Source organism: Falco naumanni, chromosome 9 (assembly GCF_017639655.2).
Source record: "Falco naumanni isolate bFalNau1 chromosome 9, bFalNau1.pat, whole genome shotgun sequence".
In the NCBI taxonomy this organism is placed as follows: Eukaryota; Metazoa; Chordata; class Aves; order Falconiformes; family Falconidae; genus Falco; species Falco naumanni.
In genome coordinates, this window is record NC_054062.1 from 6,498,198 (window position 1) to 6,512,404 (window position 14,207).

At 62.8% G+C, this 14,207-nt stretch overlaps 2 protein-coding genes across 4 annotated transcripts; both read left to right on the forward strand.

Moving 5' to 3' along the window:
- Positions 1-470: 470 nt before the first annotated feature.
- LOC121094194 (lipocalin-like) lies at positions 471-8,835 on the forward strand. Of its 3 annotated transcripts, none has more exons than XM_040607497.1 (9): positions 4,520-4,611; positions 4,843-4,868; positions 5,168-6,373; positions 6,941-7,080; positions 7,313-7,377; positions 7,675-7,791; positions 8,266-8,367; positions 8,483-8,504; positions 8,665-8,835. In XM_040607497.1, exons 3-9 carry the CDS (start codon positions 6,278-6,280, stop codon positions 8,666-8,668), a joined length of 546 nt encoding a protein of 181 aa, XP_040463431.1. In that variant the 5' UTR covers positions 4,520-4,611; positions 4,843-4,868; positions 5,168-6,277; the 3' UTR covers positions 8,669-8,835. The 3 variants fall into 3 exon arrangements, with proteins under 3 accessions (XP_040463430.1, XP_040463431.1, XP_040463432.1); XM_040607498.1 differs by having other exon boundaries at positions 7,678-7,791; XM_040607496.1 differs by lacking the exons at positions 6,941-7,080; positions 7,313-7,377; positions 7,675-7,791; ... (1 more) ...; positions 8,483-8,504; positions 8,665-8,835 and adding exons at positions 471-796; positions 2,323-2,487; positions 3,616-3,755; positions 3,900-3,976; positions 4,151-4,264 and having other exon boundaries at positions 4,510-4,611; positions 5,164-5,332.
- A 1,229-nt stretch (positions 8,836-10,064) lies between these two features.
- On the forward strand, positions 10,065-13,707 carry LCNL1 (lipocalin like 1). Its single transcript, XM_040607524.1, has 7 exons — positions 10,065-10,273; positions 10,571-10,710; positions 11,299-11,369; positions 11,980-12,090; positions 12,630-12,731; positions 12,996-13,021; positions 13,535-13,707. The coding sequence occupies exons 1-6, from the start codon at positions 10,178-10,180 to the stop codon at positions 13,019-13,021; spliced, it is 546 nt and encodes a 181-aa protein (XP_040463458.1). The 5' UTR covers positions 10,065-10,177; the 3' UTR covers positions 13,535-13,707.
- Positions 13,708-14,207: the final 500 nt, after the last annotated feature.

Consider the following 14,207-nt stretch of genomic DNA (forward strand, 5'->3'; position numbering starts at 1 on the left):
GCAGGGGACGTTCTTTGGGTGCTTTGAGCAAGCTGTGGGGGCTACGGGGGCTGCGGGGGCTTGGACCAGGGGTGTAACCAGGGGAGAGGGGCTGCAGCGTTACCCCTGGGGCTGCAGCCCCCTGCAGGACCCCTCTCCCCTGTGTGTGGAGCCAGGCTGAGGCTGTCCTGGCACACGCTTGGGCCAGTGCGTTTTGAGCGAGCTGTGACAATTCCCTGGGACAGGCTGGGTGGTGGGAGGTGGTGGGAGGTGGTGGGGGGTAGCCCCCCACCCCCGCAGCTGCAGTGCCCCAGCCACCCCAGAGCTACCCCACAGCCCCGGGCGGGGGAGGGCAGCCCTCTGCCCCCAGCGCTGGTGTTTTGCAATCTTAGCGGAAACTGGTAACACATGTTGTTTATCAGCAACTTATGTAAGGGACCGCTGGCCGCGTGACTCGCCCAAAGCCAGCCCCTGTCCTTGCTGCCCACGTGCGGGGCAGTCGGTCCGGCTGCGCTTGCAGATCCCCCAAGCTGCCTAGTTCAGCCTGGCAGAGTCGGGGTGTTACGATCTGGCTCGCTTTCTGCCCTGCACCTACCTGCACCCCAGAAGTGGCTGCACTATGGTGGGGCCGTGGCAGGGCGATGAGGGCCGAGGGGGGGACCCTGCTTTCCTGCTCTGAGCTGGTCCCCAAGGACCCCCCCTGCACCCCAGCTCAGCCCAGCCCGTGTTTATCAGGCACGAACCCATTTCTGCGGCGCAGATGCCCATGTTGTGCGTGATGGTCCGTGTCCCGGCACCCTGGTGATCTACAGCCCAGGTACCTCCATCCTGCCTGTGCCCCCCAGCCCCAGCAGCAGGCTCAGCCTGCCCCACACCGTTGCCCCCATGTACCCCAACACTCCTGCGCTTGCACCCAGCTTTGCCACCCAGGTCCTTGGGCTAGCCCCCAGCTGTGCCACCCCCAAAGAGAGCAGACGCCACATGGGCACCCCCTCCTGCTGCCCTGGGCTGGGAGCTAGGGATAAAAGGGCAGCAGGGTGGGGGCTTTGTGCCCCTACCCCAGCGCAGTGCTACAGTGACACCCGTGGGTGCCCGTGCCTCTGACACCTGATGGAGAGAGCTCCTCCCAGCACCCTGAGCCCCAAGGATGGGCTCAGACAGAGGCTGAGCCCCCAGCCCAGCATGTGGGGGGCCCCAGCTGGGTTCTCGTGATGCTCCATCCTGCCCAGCTCAGCTTTTGTTTTGTTTTAATAAATCCGCGTCGCTGGGGCTGGCCTGGCTGCTGGCGCGTGGTGTGCAGGGGCAAGCCGGGCTCACAGCTGGGTGAGGGAAGGGAATGTGCTGGGGCAGGCAGGCAGGGTGGGCTGCCAGAGGAAAAAACCCAGCTGTTGTGAAAACACGCTCCTTACATAAAGAGCCTTGGCCAGGGCTGTGCCGTGGGGAGAGCCACCGAGCTGATGCTCTGCCCAGCACGGCCAGCCCTGCCCGAACCGTGCCAGACCCGTGGGTGCTGCTGCTGACACCCAGTGTTCATCCCCAGCCCTCACCCTGTGGGAGCTCAGGGTGTCCCCAGATTAGGAGGGGGAGCATCTCAGCACCTGCTGGTGACCCCTAACCAAGGGGGAGGACGTCTCCCAGCCCCTCTTGGCAAAGGGTGCAGGGTGGCATGGGGAGGATGAAGCACTAGGGATCCCTCTGTCTGCATGCTGGTCCCCAGAGAGCTGGGCATTGGGGCTGCCCAAGGTGGGCTCTGGCTCCCTGCCCAACACCCCCAGCCCCCCAGCTCGCCGTTGGGGTGCACTGGGGCTGTGCCTTGGTGGGACACACCCTGACCGGTGGTGGGGCCAGCTGTGAGATGCTTCCTCAGGTGATGCAGAGACTTGGGCAAGGGCAAGGCAGGGGTGCTGCAGAAACACCTGAAGGTGTCCACGAGTCCCATGGGTTGGATTGGACCTGGCAAGCACTTGACACACCGTCCACCTCGCTTGGGCCCCTCTCTGAGCCTGAGTGAGGCCATCCTGGAAGGACAGGGCAGCCAGCAAACCCTGGACCCCCATTCTGGCCCCTGTCTGTGCCACTGGACCCCGGCTCTGCAGCGCTGGGGGCAGGGACAGCCACCGTGCTGGCTGCAAGCTGTATTTTCGCTGTGGAGCAGTTTGGCACCCCAAAGCAAACATGTCGTATCAACAGGAGGGAAACATTTGCAGGTTCCCCTGCCTGCCCTTTGGCTTCAGCACTCACCGCTGCTCTTGCTTGCATAACGGCATGGGGGGGAGGCAGGGCTGGTCCCCCTGGGGCCACTGCACAGCCTGCCCATAAATAGGGGCTTGCCTGACTCTCCAGCACTGCAGCGTTCTGCCTGCTCCTCTCGCTCGGCTCGGCTCGGCTCGGCTCGGCTCAGCAGAAGACATGCACGCCACGCTGCTCAGTGTCCTGGGACTGGCCCTGCTCGGGGTGCTGCACGCGCAGGACAGCGTTCCTGTGCAAACCGACTTCCAGCAGGACAAGGTGACCCAGCCTGGCCGGCATCACCTGCATGGAGGTTTGGGGCATTTGGGGGGATCCTCACCCTGGAAATGTTTAGAGAGGGTGTTGCAGGTAGATTTGGGGCCAGCTGAGCCCCAGCACTGGGAGGGGCAGGGTAGCTGGTGCACCCGCAGCCCCTGTCCCTGGGGAGCCCCTGGCGCCCGGGTTTGGTGGCTCTGGAGGGGATGCAGGATCCAGGCTCCAGCCTGTGGGGCAGGACCGAGTAAGTGTGGGGCTGGGTCATCTGCTGTGCCATGGGGTGGGTGTAGACACACAGGGACTGAGAAAAGCAGTGCCAGTTTGACAGGCAGCACGGAGACGGACCATGGGCCCCCCTCCCCAACAGAGACCCCACTCCCCAGCCCAGGGTCCCAAAAACGGGCTGCTGTGCTGGGGTGTCCACACACCCCTCTGCCCTCCCAGCCCCTGGGTGCTAGTATGCTTGGGGTGCTTGCGCTCCCTTTCTTCCCCCCATGATGGGCAGGACCCAGGGCAGGACAGCCCCAGCCTGGCTGCATGCAGCCGGGGCTGGCACCACAGCCCTGGGGTCCCACCAAGCTGGGGCAGTGGCCATGCTGCCTGCTCCTCCAGGGAGCTCCTGGAGGGGTCCTGGGGGCGAAGGCACCCCAGGGGGGTGATGGGGATGGAGTCATGTCCTGCAAGGATGGGGGTCTAGCATGTCCTGCAAGGGTGGGGGTCTAGCATGTCCTGCAAGGGTGCTCCCAGCACAACCCATCTCCCCTTTGGGTGCACCAAGCTGGTAGCCCCAGAGACTGGGCTGGGATAAGCCATGCCGGCCCTGGGGTCTTGACCCCTCCTCACACCCCCAAGCAGACGGAAAACGCATCTTGGAGCCTGGCAGCCCTGTCACCTGCCCCAGTGTCAGGCAGTGAAAGGCGTGTTATAAACCAGGGATTTCCTGGCTGCTGCATTTTGTGGACGCTGAGAGCTGTAGCAGCTCCCTGGGGGACAGGGAGCCCAGGACACCGTCCTGCTGCGGGGTGCAGGCTGGCAGGGGAGGGGCGGGTGGCCTGGGCTGGGGCTGGTGGATGGCCAAGGGGCAAGGCAGGGTCTGCGCCTGGCTGACAACTGAGCGGAGGTTGTGTGCAGCTCACGGGGAGATGGTACAGCATCGGCCTGGCCTCCAACTCCAATTGGTTCAAGGAGAAGAAGAACCTGATGAAGATGTGCACCACAGTCATCTCCGTCACTGCAGATGGGAACCTGGAAGTCACCTCCACCTACCCCAAGTATGGGCATGGGGAGGTGTGGGGGGGCAGGGAGTGCTCCCCCATCCCAGGCTGGGGTGGTGGGCACTGGTGACATGCATGGGGCTCTGTGTGGGCTGGAGCATCACCCTGGCCCCTCTGACATCCTTGTGCTGTGCTCCCCAGGGGTGACCAGTGTGAGAAGAGGAACAGCCTTTACACTAAAACGGAGCAGCCAGGGCGGTACAGCTACACCAGCCCACGTGAGTCGCCAGCTCCCAGCCCATCCTCATCCTGCGGGGCAGCCCCTGATGTCCCTGATGCTCCCAGCCCTGGGGGACAGCCCTGCTGTCACCTGTCCCTGCTCCTGCCCTCCTGGAGCATCGCAGGGCTGGCTAGGTGCTGGGGCTGAGCCATGCCCTCCCTGTCCTCTGCAGGCTGGGGCAGCAAGCACGACATCCGTGTAGTGGAGACCAACTATGAGGAGTACGCCTTGGTGGCCACCCAGATCTCCAAGAGCACCGGCTCCTCCACCATGGTGCTGCTCTACAGTACGTCTGCCCCAGGACCACCATGCCACCCACCCCCCAGGACCCCCTGGGATGTCCTCCGTGGGGCATCTCTCCCACGGGAGAAGGGCAGCAGCATCTCCCAAGCTGGGGTGACCCATGGGATGGTGGGGTCAGGACCCCCTTCCCTGGGAACTTATCCCTTGCTGGGCTGCCCGTGCCCTGGGACAGCATGACCTCGTGCGGGGGGGTCCAGGGGCTGCCTCTCACACTGTTTTTGGCTGCAGGCAGGACAAAGGAGCTCAGTCCTGAGCGCCTGGAAAGGTTCACCCAGTTCTCCAAGGAGCAGGGCCTGACGGACGAAGAGATCCTCATCCTGCCCCAGACGGGTGAGAGCAGCCAGTGGGAGAGCTTGGGGGGGCAGGGGAGCAGCAGGGAGTGGGGGTGAGGTATGGGGTACCCTGGTGGGTTGAGAAGGAGGAGACCCTCCTGGCTTGTCTCTACCTCCCTGTGGGGCCAGCATGGGGCCAGCCATGGGGTGCCCCGATATGGAATTCCTCGATGGGCAGTGGTCCCCCAGCCCCCAGAGGAGCTGATAGCTGCTTTTCTTCCTCCTGCAGACAAATGCATGGCAGATGCTGCCTAGGTGAGTTCACTGGGGCTCAGACCAGCCCTGCGGGAGGGTACGGGGGGGTGCTCTGAGCCACTCCACCCTGCAGAGCCCCCAGCCCCTTCCCACCCCCACCAGGATGTTCCTTTTGCTTACCCCTGCTGGGGACCCCCCACCCCATCCCCATGGAGTGGCTCTTTTGTTGTCCCAGGCCCTGGGTGGTGGGTGCCCACCCACTCAACATGGAGCTGGCAGGGCTGATGTCCCCCCCCGGTGTGTGTCCCCTTGTTTCCCCCAGCTCAGCTGTGCTTGACCCCCCCATCTCTTCCAGGCAGACCCAGCTGCTGCTGCTGGCCGGAGCCCCGAAAGCAGCACAAGCCAGTGGCTGCCCCGTCCCACCCTGTCCTCAGTGCACCCCCAGCACCTTGGCAGCCCTCGTTCCATGGCTTTGCACCCCACATCTGTACACCCATCCTTATTAAAGCCCATGTAAAACCAGACACCCCCCCCTCCTTTTCTGCTGGGTTATCACAGGGGGAGCCCCAGTGGGGCAATGCGGGGGGAGAAGCATGGCTGGTGGCGGTGGGCTGGGCTGGTGCTGGGGGTCAGGGCTGATCCCAGCTCATGGTGGTGGGGCTGCTGGGGTGGGATGCCATGTGCACTCGCAGCACCACGCCACGGTGCTGCCTGGCCACCAAACCTGCCCCATCCAGGGAGAATGGGTCCCCGGGGCTGGCACCCACTGTGGGGTCTGCTGCTGCCTGCCCCTCGGGCACCCTGGGCTGCCCCAGTCTCCCTGCCTCAGTTTTGCTGCTGGAGAGCAGGCTGGCAGCATGGGAATGGGGATGGGCAATCACGGGAGGTCTCCAAAGATTTGGGGAAGGATGGACATGAACCAGAGCAACAGCGCTGGATGTGGCTCAGCACCGGCCACCCACCTGGTCTCCGTGCCGTGATCCCCTCCAGGATCAGGATCTGTGCCTGCTGCCAGCAGCCTGGGAAGCCACAATCCGTTCTGGGGGGCACCGGGCTGTGGCTCAACCCTGGGCTAAAACGGCGGCCCAGCCGTCCTCCTCCTTGAGGCAGGATCCATCCCAGCACTGCCACTCCCCAGGGCCAGCAGGCAACAGCCAGGTGGGGGGCACTGGGGGCACCCTCATTTCCCTCCTCAGACAGTGCTGGGCACGGGGCATCACCCAGTCCCCAACGTGCTCTGGGCTGGGTCTCACACAAGGCTTCATTCATCCAGGACTGGGCAGTTAGAGGGTGAAGGGGCCAACACTGTCACCTAACACGGGTACAAGTTATCCCTGCTCTTGTGTAACCTGTTGCATAAAGTGGGGGCGGGCAGGGGGTGCTGCCAGCAGCGGGGGCTATAAAGCCGGGTGCAGGAAGAAGCAGATCCATGCAGCCTCTCCTGCCCGCATCCAGCCCCCCAAGCCAGGATGATGGTGACGCTGCCCAGCCTGGCTCTGGCCCTGCTCTCCCTGCTGCGGGCAGGGGCCGAGGTCCCTGTGCAGTCGAGCTTCAGCGCTGAGAAGGTAACAGCACAAGGTGCCCACCTGGCTGGTCCTGCCTGGACTGGGGGGCCTGGCGGGGGGAGGGTGCCCATGCTGCATCCCCAGGCGTGACTGGGCACCCCCAGCGCACCCTTGTCCCAGCACCAAGCTGGTACCAGGGCAGTGCCCAGGAGGACATGGGCAAAATTGGGGTAGTCCTGGGCAGCTCCTGCATGCTGTGGCCAGAGCTGGTGGTGGCCACACTGCAGGGACACAAACACCAGGGGCTGTGATGCCCCCAAGCACGCAGCACTTCCCCAGGTAACATGGGCCAGCTGCTGAGCCCACCCTCCTGGCACAGGGCAGCTCAGGGTGTTCTGCGCACAGGGGGGTGGCAGGTCCCTGTGTTAGGCTGGCGAGTCCCCACAGAGGCTGGCAAGTCTCCACAGAGGGTGACAAGTCCTCAACAGATAGTGGCAGCTCGCCCACCACAGGCTGGCAGGTCCCCGCAGAGGGTGGCAGGTCCCCACAGAGGGTGGCAGGTCCCCTACCACAGGCTGACAGGTCCCCATGGCTTTCCCCAACCCCACTGGTGATGTCCTGCGGCAGTTTGCAGGGACGTGGCATATCGCAGCTACCGCTTCCAACTGCTCCGTGTTCCTGAAGATTAAGGACGGGATGAAGTCGGCCACCATCACCATCAGCCTCACACCAGAGGATGACCTGGACATGAAGCTTGTCTGGCCTATGTGAGTGCCCACCCTGCTCACTGCGTGCCGCTTGGGCCAGGGGACTCCCCTCCCCACCAAGACAGCTGGGTGAGGAGCATCCTCCCCACAGACCCACTGCCCGACGGCACCTGGTCCTGCCTGGATCCTGGCATGTCGCACAGGCAGGCTGGGCTGCCTCCTGCCCCCACCACCCCTCTGCCTTCCCCTGTGGCATCCAGCCACCTTTGCCATTTCCATTTTCCCTTTCCAGGCTGGACAAATGCCAAAAGTTTGAGCTGCTCTTCCAGCGAAGTGGACAGACAGGGCACTACGTGGGTATGTGTGGGCAGGGGGGACTGGAACCACGGACACCCTGAAACAGAGGGTGGGCATCACGGGTCCCCCATGCCTGGGAGCAGCAGGAGGTGGGTTTGGCCCCTCTGCCTCCATTGCTTGGCAAGGGGTCGTGCTGCGGGTGGGCACCTGCTCTGCTGGATCACGCAGCATTCCCCTTCTCATACCCCCTCAGGCAAACTTGGGGCTCGGGTCCGGAGCCATGACCCCCAGCTGGGGCCGTGGGGGTGCTCTGGCTGTGCGGCATTGCCCAACCAGGCACCGTCTGGGGTCCTTTAGCAGCACAAGAGAAGAAGGACATGCATGTGATGGAGACGGACTACAGCCACTACGCCATCGTGCACCAGCTCCAGCAGAACGGGCAGGAACGGCCCAGAACTGCGCTGCAGCTCTTGAGTGGGTGTCGGGAGCGGGGACGGACACCCTCGGCTCCCTGGGGAGGGATACAGGCACCAGCGGGAGGCAGGGGCTGGGGTCCCCTCTGCTACCTGGGGCCGCCAACATCAGCCCCCAGTATGCTGGCACCCAGGGAATTCATTCTGGGTTGAATGAAACCTTGCACAAAAAATATCCCTGGTTGACTGTGGTCGGAACCGAAGCCCCCGTGCAGTGTGCCAGTCCAGCTGCAGACCCCCAGCCCCACTGGCTGCCCCATACCATCCCTGGGGGGGTGGGTCGCTCATCCAAGGGGCTTGTGCCCCTTTCCTGCCAGCTGTGGGTTGCTGGTTGTCCACCCTGCACCTCCATAGCTTCACCTTTGCCCTTCCCTGGGGTCCCATCGCTGCCCTGTGGGAGCCAGACCCCCAGCGTGGGGCTCGCTGCCAGGTCCCCCTGCACTCACCAGCCCCCACTCTGGGTGTCTGGCTGCAGCAAGGGAGCAGGATGTGACTCCCCAGCTCCTGCAGAGGTTCAAAGAGCTCATCCCCACCGTGGGCCTGACCAAGGACATGCTGGCTGTCCTGCCCAAGTCGGGTGAGTGCCAGGAGGGCACGGGGTGGCACACACAGCCCCCCCTGCACAGGGACGCTGTGTGGGGGCTCACGGCACTGCCCATGGCATTCTCATCCCTCTCTTTGCTTTTCAACAGATCACTGCACCAAGGTCATCAGGTGAGTGTGGCTCAGGGAAGCTGGGTCTCCCTCCCAGCATGGCCTGGGCTGAGCAAGGACTTGCAGCCCCCCAGGAAGCCCCTCGCCTGCCTTGTGGCTCTGCGTCACATCGGCTTTCCTCTGCTATAACTACTCGTCCGTCTGTCCTGCCTCCCTGCAGCTAAAGGAGCCAACACCAGGGCCACGTGTCCTCCGGACCTGGTGGAAATTGTGCTCTGCTCCCTCATTCCATGGTGTCCCTTCCCATCCTCCCTGGCCAGGCTCTGCCAGCCCTGCTGCCCCACACCAGGATCACGCCTCGCCCTCCTAAATAAATAGGTCCAGAAGCTGCCCCAGGTCTCAGTGCTTTTGTTGGTGGGAGCAGGCGTGATGCAGGGTCCTCGGGCACCCTGAGCCCAGCAGTCCTGGATCCAGCCCTTGCTCTCAGCACCCCGGGGGCACTGGAGGGCTCCTTCGCTGCATTGTTTGCTGCACACAGTGTGGGGAGGATGGGGAAGGTGCAGTGGGGCAGCCGCCAGGGCTGCGGGCAGGGGAGAATCGAGCTGGGATGGAGAGGGGTTTGCACAGCCAGCTGGGTGGGGAGGGTTAAGCAATCGGGCTGCCCAGCCCTGCCTGCACAGGATCTGGCTCCTGGAGCTTGTCCCCAGGACAGCTCGTTCCCAGCTCAGTCTCCCGTGGGGCCACCAGGCAGCAGTGGCACTGCACCGCGGCTGCCCAGGGTAAATGCACGGCAGGACTAGGACCTCCGTGCCTGTCTCCCACCCCCTTTGGTCCCCACGTCTGCCCAAAGCAGGACTATGCTGCCATGAGCCCCAAAGGCGGCATCCATCCCCCTCCACCTCCTGCAGAGTGGAGGCAGCCCCTGGTCCCCCCCAACTACCTCCCTGCCCTGGAGTGGGGCTCCCTCAATGCCCAGCCAGGTGCAGGGCTGTGAGGAGGGAACGTGGACCCTTCAGGGGTTCTGACCGCAGCAGCCTGCCAGACCCAGGGCACGGTGGAAGGGGACACATGCCCGCAGTGACACAGACCCCTTCTGCCTGCCCTGCTTCGGGTGCACCCCGCTTTGCAGACCCCGAGTGCCCCAGAGGAGGTGGGTGACCCTGCCGGGCACCGTGCCGTCAGCTCCTGCCAGCAGTGTGTGGGTGTCTGGGTGTAGGCACATTCCCGGCAGCAGCCCTGGGGCAGATCCCAGCCTGGCCGGAGGGGTGGGTGACCAAGCCCCTTCGTGCCAGGTCGCTGGGTGACAGTGCTGCCCTGGGGCCCATGCCGGGAAGGACCTCCCTGCTCCTCCCGGCAGCTCTCCTGTCAGCCAGCTGGGAAACAAAAGCTCTCTTTGTTCTTTCACAAGCAACTGAAGAAACAGGGAAAATCCTAAATTTCAGCACTGGTGCAACAGCTCCTGCAAGCCTGATTCTCAGCCCTTCACGGGGCTTGCAGGCACTTCCCTTCTGCCGCAAGACAGGAGGCTGTTTGCCGGGGGTTGACTTCACCCTTCAAAACCACCACCTTGCCCAAGCCAACACCAGCAGCGTGTTGTGCCGCTCGTGTCCGTGCAGCTCGGCACGCAGCGGCCCCGGGGTGGGCAGAGGGGGCGGGAAGCGTGGCACTATAAAGCCACCAGCCCCGGCACCACTCTCCATCCCGCCGGTGAAGCTGGAGGAGGCTGCCGTGAGATGAGGACCGTGGGGCTGAGCCTGGGGCTGGCGCTGCTCTGCCTGCTGCGTGCCAGGGCTGAGGACCGCGGGGTTGCAGGGCTGGACAAGAGCAAGGTGATCCACAGCATCCCAGGGAAGGGAAGGTGGGAGCGTGGCCTCTGGTGACTAGGGTGGAGACTGGAGAGGTGTTTTGGTCCTGGGGACAGCTGGGGACACCACAGCCACCGCTGGCTCCACTGTCACACCCAGGTGAGGGCAGTCACCCAGGTCCAGCGTAGGTGCCCCAGCAGGGATTTTGGTGCCCAGAGGGGGTGTGGGTGTTCCATGGCTTGAGGGTGTCCTGGCTTGGTCCCCAAGGAGGGGAAAGTCCCTGCCTGCTCCTCCGGACTCACAGCCTGCCCTTGCTGCCAGATTGCAGGGAAATGGCACATCATTGCTCTGGCCTCCGACTCTGAGGGCTACCTCCAAAAGAAGGACAAGCTGAAGATGGCAATGGCCAGTGTCACGGTCCTGGGGGACAGTGACCTGAAGGTCTCCTTTGCAATTCCCACGTAAGTGCCAAATGCTTTTCTCTGTGGGCTTCACTGACCTCCCTGGACCTTCACCAGCAGGTCTCCACCTGGGTGCCTCCACCCAGCACCCACCAAAAATCTGGGCAAGGGCTAAGGCAGGACCACCAGCCCCGTGGTTTAAAACAGGGGCTCGGGAAGGCTGCATCGTGGGGTCCCCTTCTTCAGGGCAGTCCAGGCAGGCTCAGGGCAGCACCAGCCAGGAACAGTCCCACCACAGAGGGTGACACACTCTACTGCTCCCAGCAGGGATGCAGCAGGGTGATAAAACACCCTACGATTAAAGCTTCCCCAGCAGGACCAGCCCCATCCCAGAAGCTCAGATCATGAGCAAGGGAATAGCTGTGTGACCCCGTGGGACAATCCTCAGATGCTAGCGCTGTCCCCTGCCAAACCAGGTACCCATTGCTCCAAGGGTGGCATCTCTCCCCACCCTGCCCTGGCTGCACCATCCCATCCCTGAAGAGCAGGTCCCACATTTGGGGTAGCGACCCCAGAGCCAGCATCCCCAGGGGAGGGGAAGGGAGGGGTCGCTTTGCCCCAGCTGGAGCATCCTTCACTGTTTTGCAGCCCGGAGGGATGTAAGAAATCAGAGGCGATCTACAAGCCGACAGGCATCCCGGGTGAATACTACAGCTCTGGTGAGTGGGGGTAGCCTGGTCCCCGGGGTGGGGTGGAGGCACTTCCCGTCATCCCTGTCTGAAGCATCTGCTTGTCCCTGGGACGTGGCCCTCAGGGTGCCTGCCTGCCTCTCCTGAGGTCCTGGGTGGGACATCCCTCTGCAGCCAGCTGCCAGCTGCACCCCAGGGCTGGTCCATGCCAGGGCTGGTGTCCTACTGGAGTGGCAGGCACCCCTGCTCCCTCCTTCTGGGATAAGCCCAAGCTTAAACCCTGGGGAAAAGCAGGTTCATCCTGCAAAGGGGCTGTGGATAGATGTTCCCAAGGGATGAAGCAAGAGTGGTTTCCCACCATCTGACACTGGCTGGGTTACTCCACTGTCTGCAGTGACCACCCCCAAATCCTCCCATGCTCACCCTCCCATCCCTCTGCTCTGCTGTGAGCTGTGGGCTCCCCCAGGCTTACAGAGGAGCCTTAGCAAGAGGGAAAAACAGGAGGGGGAGACACAGGAGGAAGGCTGGCTGGGTGGCCCTGGCCCCTACCATCCCGATTCACTCTTACAGCCCTTTTGCGGTGCGGTTGTTCTCAGGAGGAGGTAATTAATCTTTTGCTTTCTTCCATGTCCTTTTGCAGATAGAGGCAATAAAACAGTGCAGGTGCTGCATACCGACGGCAAGACATATGCCGTTATCCTTGCCTTCAGAGTGAAGGATGGGAAGACCTACCGCATGCTGAGGCTCTACAGTGCGTAGCCAGTGGTGCTCTGACGGGGGGTGAACAGCTCGGAGGTGCTGGGGTGCTTCGTAGTGTCCTGAGAGCCAGGAGTCAAAAGGGTTGTGGGAGAGACCCCCTCCTCACTATGCCTCCCTGCCCTGGATGGGGTGCGGGAGCGGGGATGGGGGTGCTGTGTGTCCCCCGTGTGGCAGAGGAGGCTGGGGGTCAGGCTCCTGCACTGTGTTGGGAGTCCATGGCCTTGGGTAAATTGCTTGGTGGAACAGGGTGAAGAGCAGGGATCCTACTGCAAGGGGGGCAGAAATGGTGGGGATGGGAACCGAGAGAGGAGGAGACACTGTGCCAGTGCCGGCACCTCCACGTTGTCTTGTCCCCTGGGAGGCATGTCTCATGTGCCTGGCCACTACCACTCTCCAGGACCTCCGCCACTGCCTTCAGCCTTCTCCCAGGGACTATCATCTACCCTGTCCTTGCCTGGGTGCACTCGCTTGGTGCCCAGGAGATGCAGGGACAGGCCAAAGCCTGGAGCTAACCTGTGTCTTTGCCTTTAGGCAGAACCCGGGAGGTGAGACCCAAAATCACAGCGCTGTTCAAGAAGTTTGCAAGGGAGAAGGGCTTCACCGACAAGATGATCACGATGCTGCCCAGCCAGGGTGAGCACTGCCCAGCACCGTGTCGGGCTGGCTCAGTCAATACAGGGAGCCAGGACACGCTGGCAGGGACCAGCTCAGCCCATCACTGCCACCACTTTGTGGTCTGAGCTGGCAGGAGAAAGCTCTGGGAGCAAGAGGTGCTCTGGCTCGGCATGTTGTGGCTTTCGCCTCGTTCAAGTTCATTCCTGAGTTGTCTATTTTGGGTGCTAAATAGGACTAGCCAGACCACAGCCCTGAACTCAACCTTTCTCTTTATTTTCACAGAGGAATGCAGCCTCGACGGAGCGTAGGTGAGTTGCTGCAGCACAGCACAGCGTTTGCAATGTCCCCAGCTGGAAATTGTCCCCCTTGGTGCCCCAGCAAGGGCCACCATGAACTCTTTAAATTACTCTGGGGGCTGAGTTGTTTGAACCTGTGCTGGAGCTCCCACCCAGGCTGGACCATTCTCTTTGGAACTGCTCTGCAGGAAGGACCCTCGGGGTGAACTTGAACTGAAACCTATGGCTACAGAGCTCATCCAGCCATGGGGGCTGGGACACTGGTTGGGTTGGTGGCTCACCATGCAAAACATTTTTTTGTTTGTTTGGTTGTTGTTGGCCCACCCTGCCACATGCTTTCCCACCAGATCAATACACATCCAGCCATAAGGGTTAGCTAGAAACCCAGTGCTGGAGATCGCTCACCCTACAAAGCTGCAGGGAACTGGAAGGGGGTGCACTGATCCTGATGGAGAGCCCTGCTTGTCCCTCTCCATTGGCCCCTCACTTCAAATACTCAGCCCACCTCTTCTGGCTGTTTTCCAGGAGGTGTGGGCTGGCTGATGGATGCTCCTGCCAAGTGATGCAAGACCTATGCTCTGAAGCTCTATGCTGCTGCTCCACCACCCTTCCGAGCTCAGTGGCCAAGGCTCTGACACATCCCCTGCTCCTCCAGTGCACAATCCCTCCTTTTTGCCAATAAACCAACTCACCCCAGAGCTTGCTGTAGCTGTCTGGGGAGAACCTGGGGTGCTCAGGCATGTAGTCCCTTCTGTTGTCCTCATGGGGTCTGTGGATGGTGAGCAGCCAGGGGTGATCCTGGGCTGAGCTTACCTAAGCGAGGGCAGTTTTGGAGCCCACCAGGATTTTTGCTCCTGGTGCCTCCCATGGGGCAGGACCATGGCCAGGCAGAGATGAGGCAAAGGGAGCAGTGAGGCTGGAAATCATGCGGGAATGAGGGGCTGGGTGAAGAAAGGTTGTGGGACTTGGCCACAGAGATTGAGGCTGTGGTTTGGAGGGCTGCAGCCACCACCACCATCCAGCTCACCTTCCCTCCACTCGTCCTGCAGCAGCTGTAGCCCTCTGCTCCCCTGGGGCCCCGCTCGTCCACCAGCTCAGGCTTGGGCTAAGGTAGGGCCAAGACCCCACTTTGGGACCTCCCAGCCCCGCAGTGCTGCAGGGCTGGTACAAGGTAGAATGTGAGGGTCTCAATCCCCCC

Excerpts from the sequence above, each read along its gene's own strand:
- LOC121094194 (XM_040607496.1), top strand. The coding sequence starts at position 2,389 with ATGCACGCCACGCTGCTCAGTGTCCTGGGACTGGCCCTGCTCGGGGTG. Across the intron at positions 3,977-4,150 it reads GTACAGCTACACCAGCCCAC|GCTGGGGCAGCAAGCACGAC; the intron begins GTGAGTCGCCAG and ends TGTCCTCTGCAG. Across the intron at positions 4,612-4,842 it reads CCTCATCCTGCCCCAGACGG|ACAAATGCATGGCAGATGCT; the intron begins GTGAGAGCAGCC and ends TTCCTCCTGCAG.
- LCNL1 (XM_040607524.1), top strand. The coding sequence starts at position 10,178 with ATGAGGACCGTGGGGCTGAGCCTGGGGCTGGCGCTGCTCTGCCTGCTG. Across the intron at positions 10,711-11,298 it reads GTCTCCTTTGCAATTCCCAC|CCCGGAGGGATGTAAGAAAT; the intron begins GTAAGTGCCAAA and ends ACTGTTTTGCAG. Across the intron at positions 12,091-12,629 it reads CCGCATGCTGAGGCTCTACA|GCAGAACCCGGGAGGTGAGA; the intron begins GTGCGTAGCCAG and ends CTTTGCCTTTAG.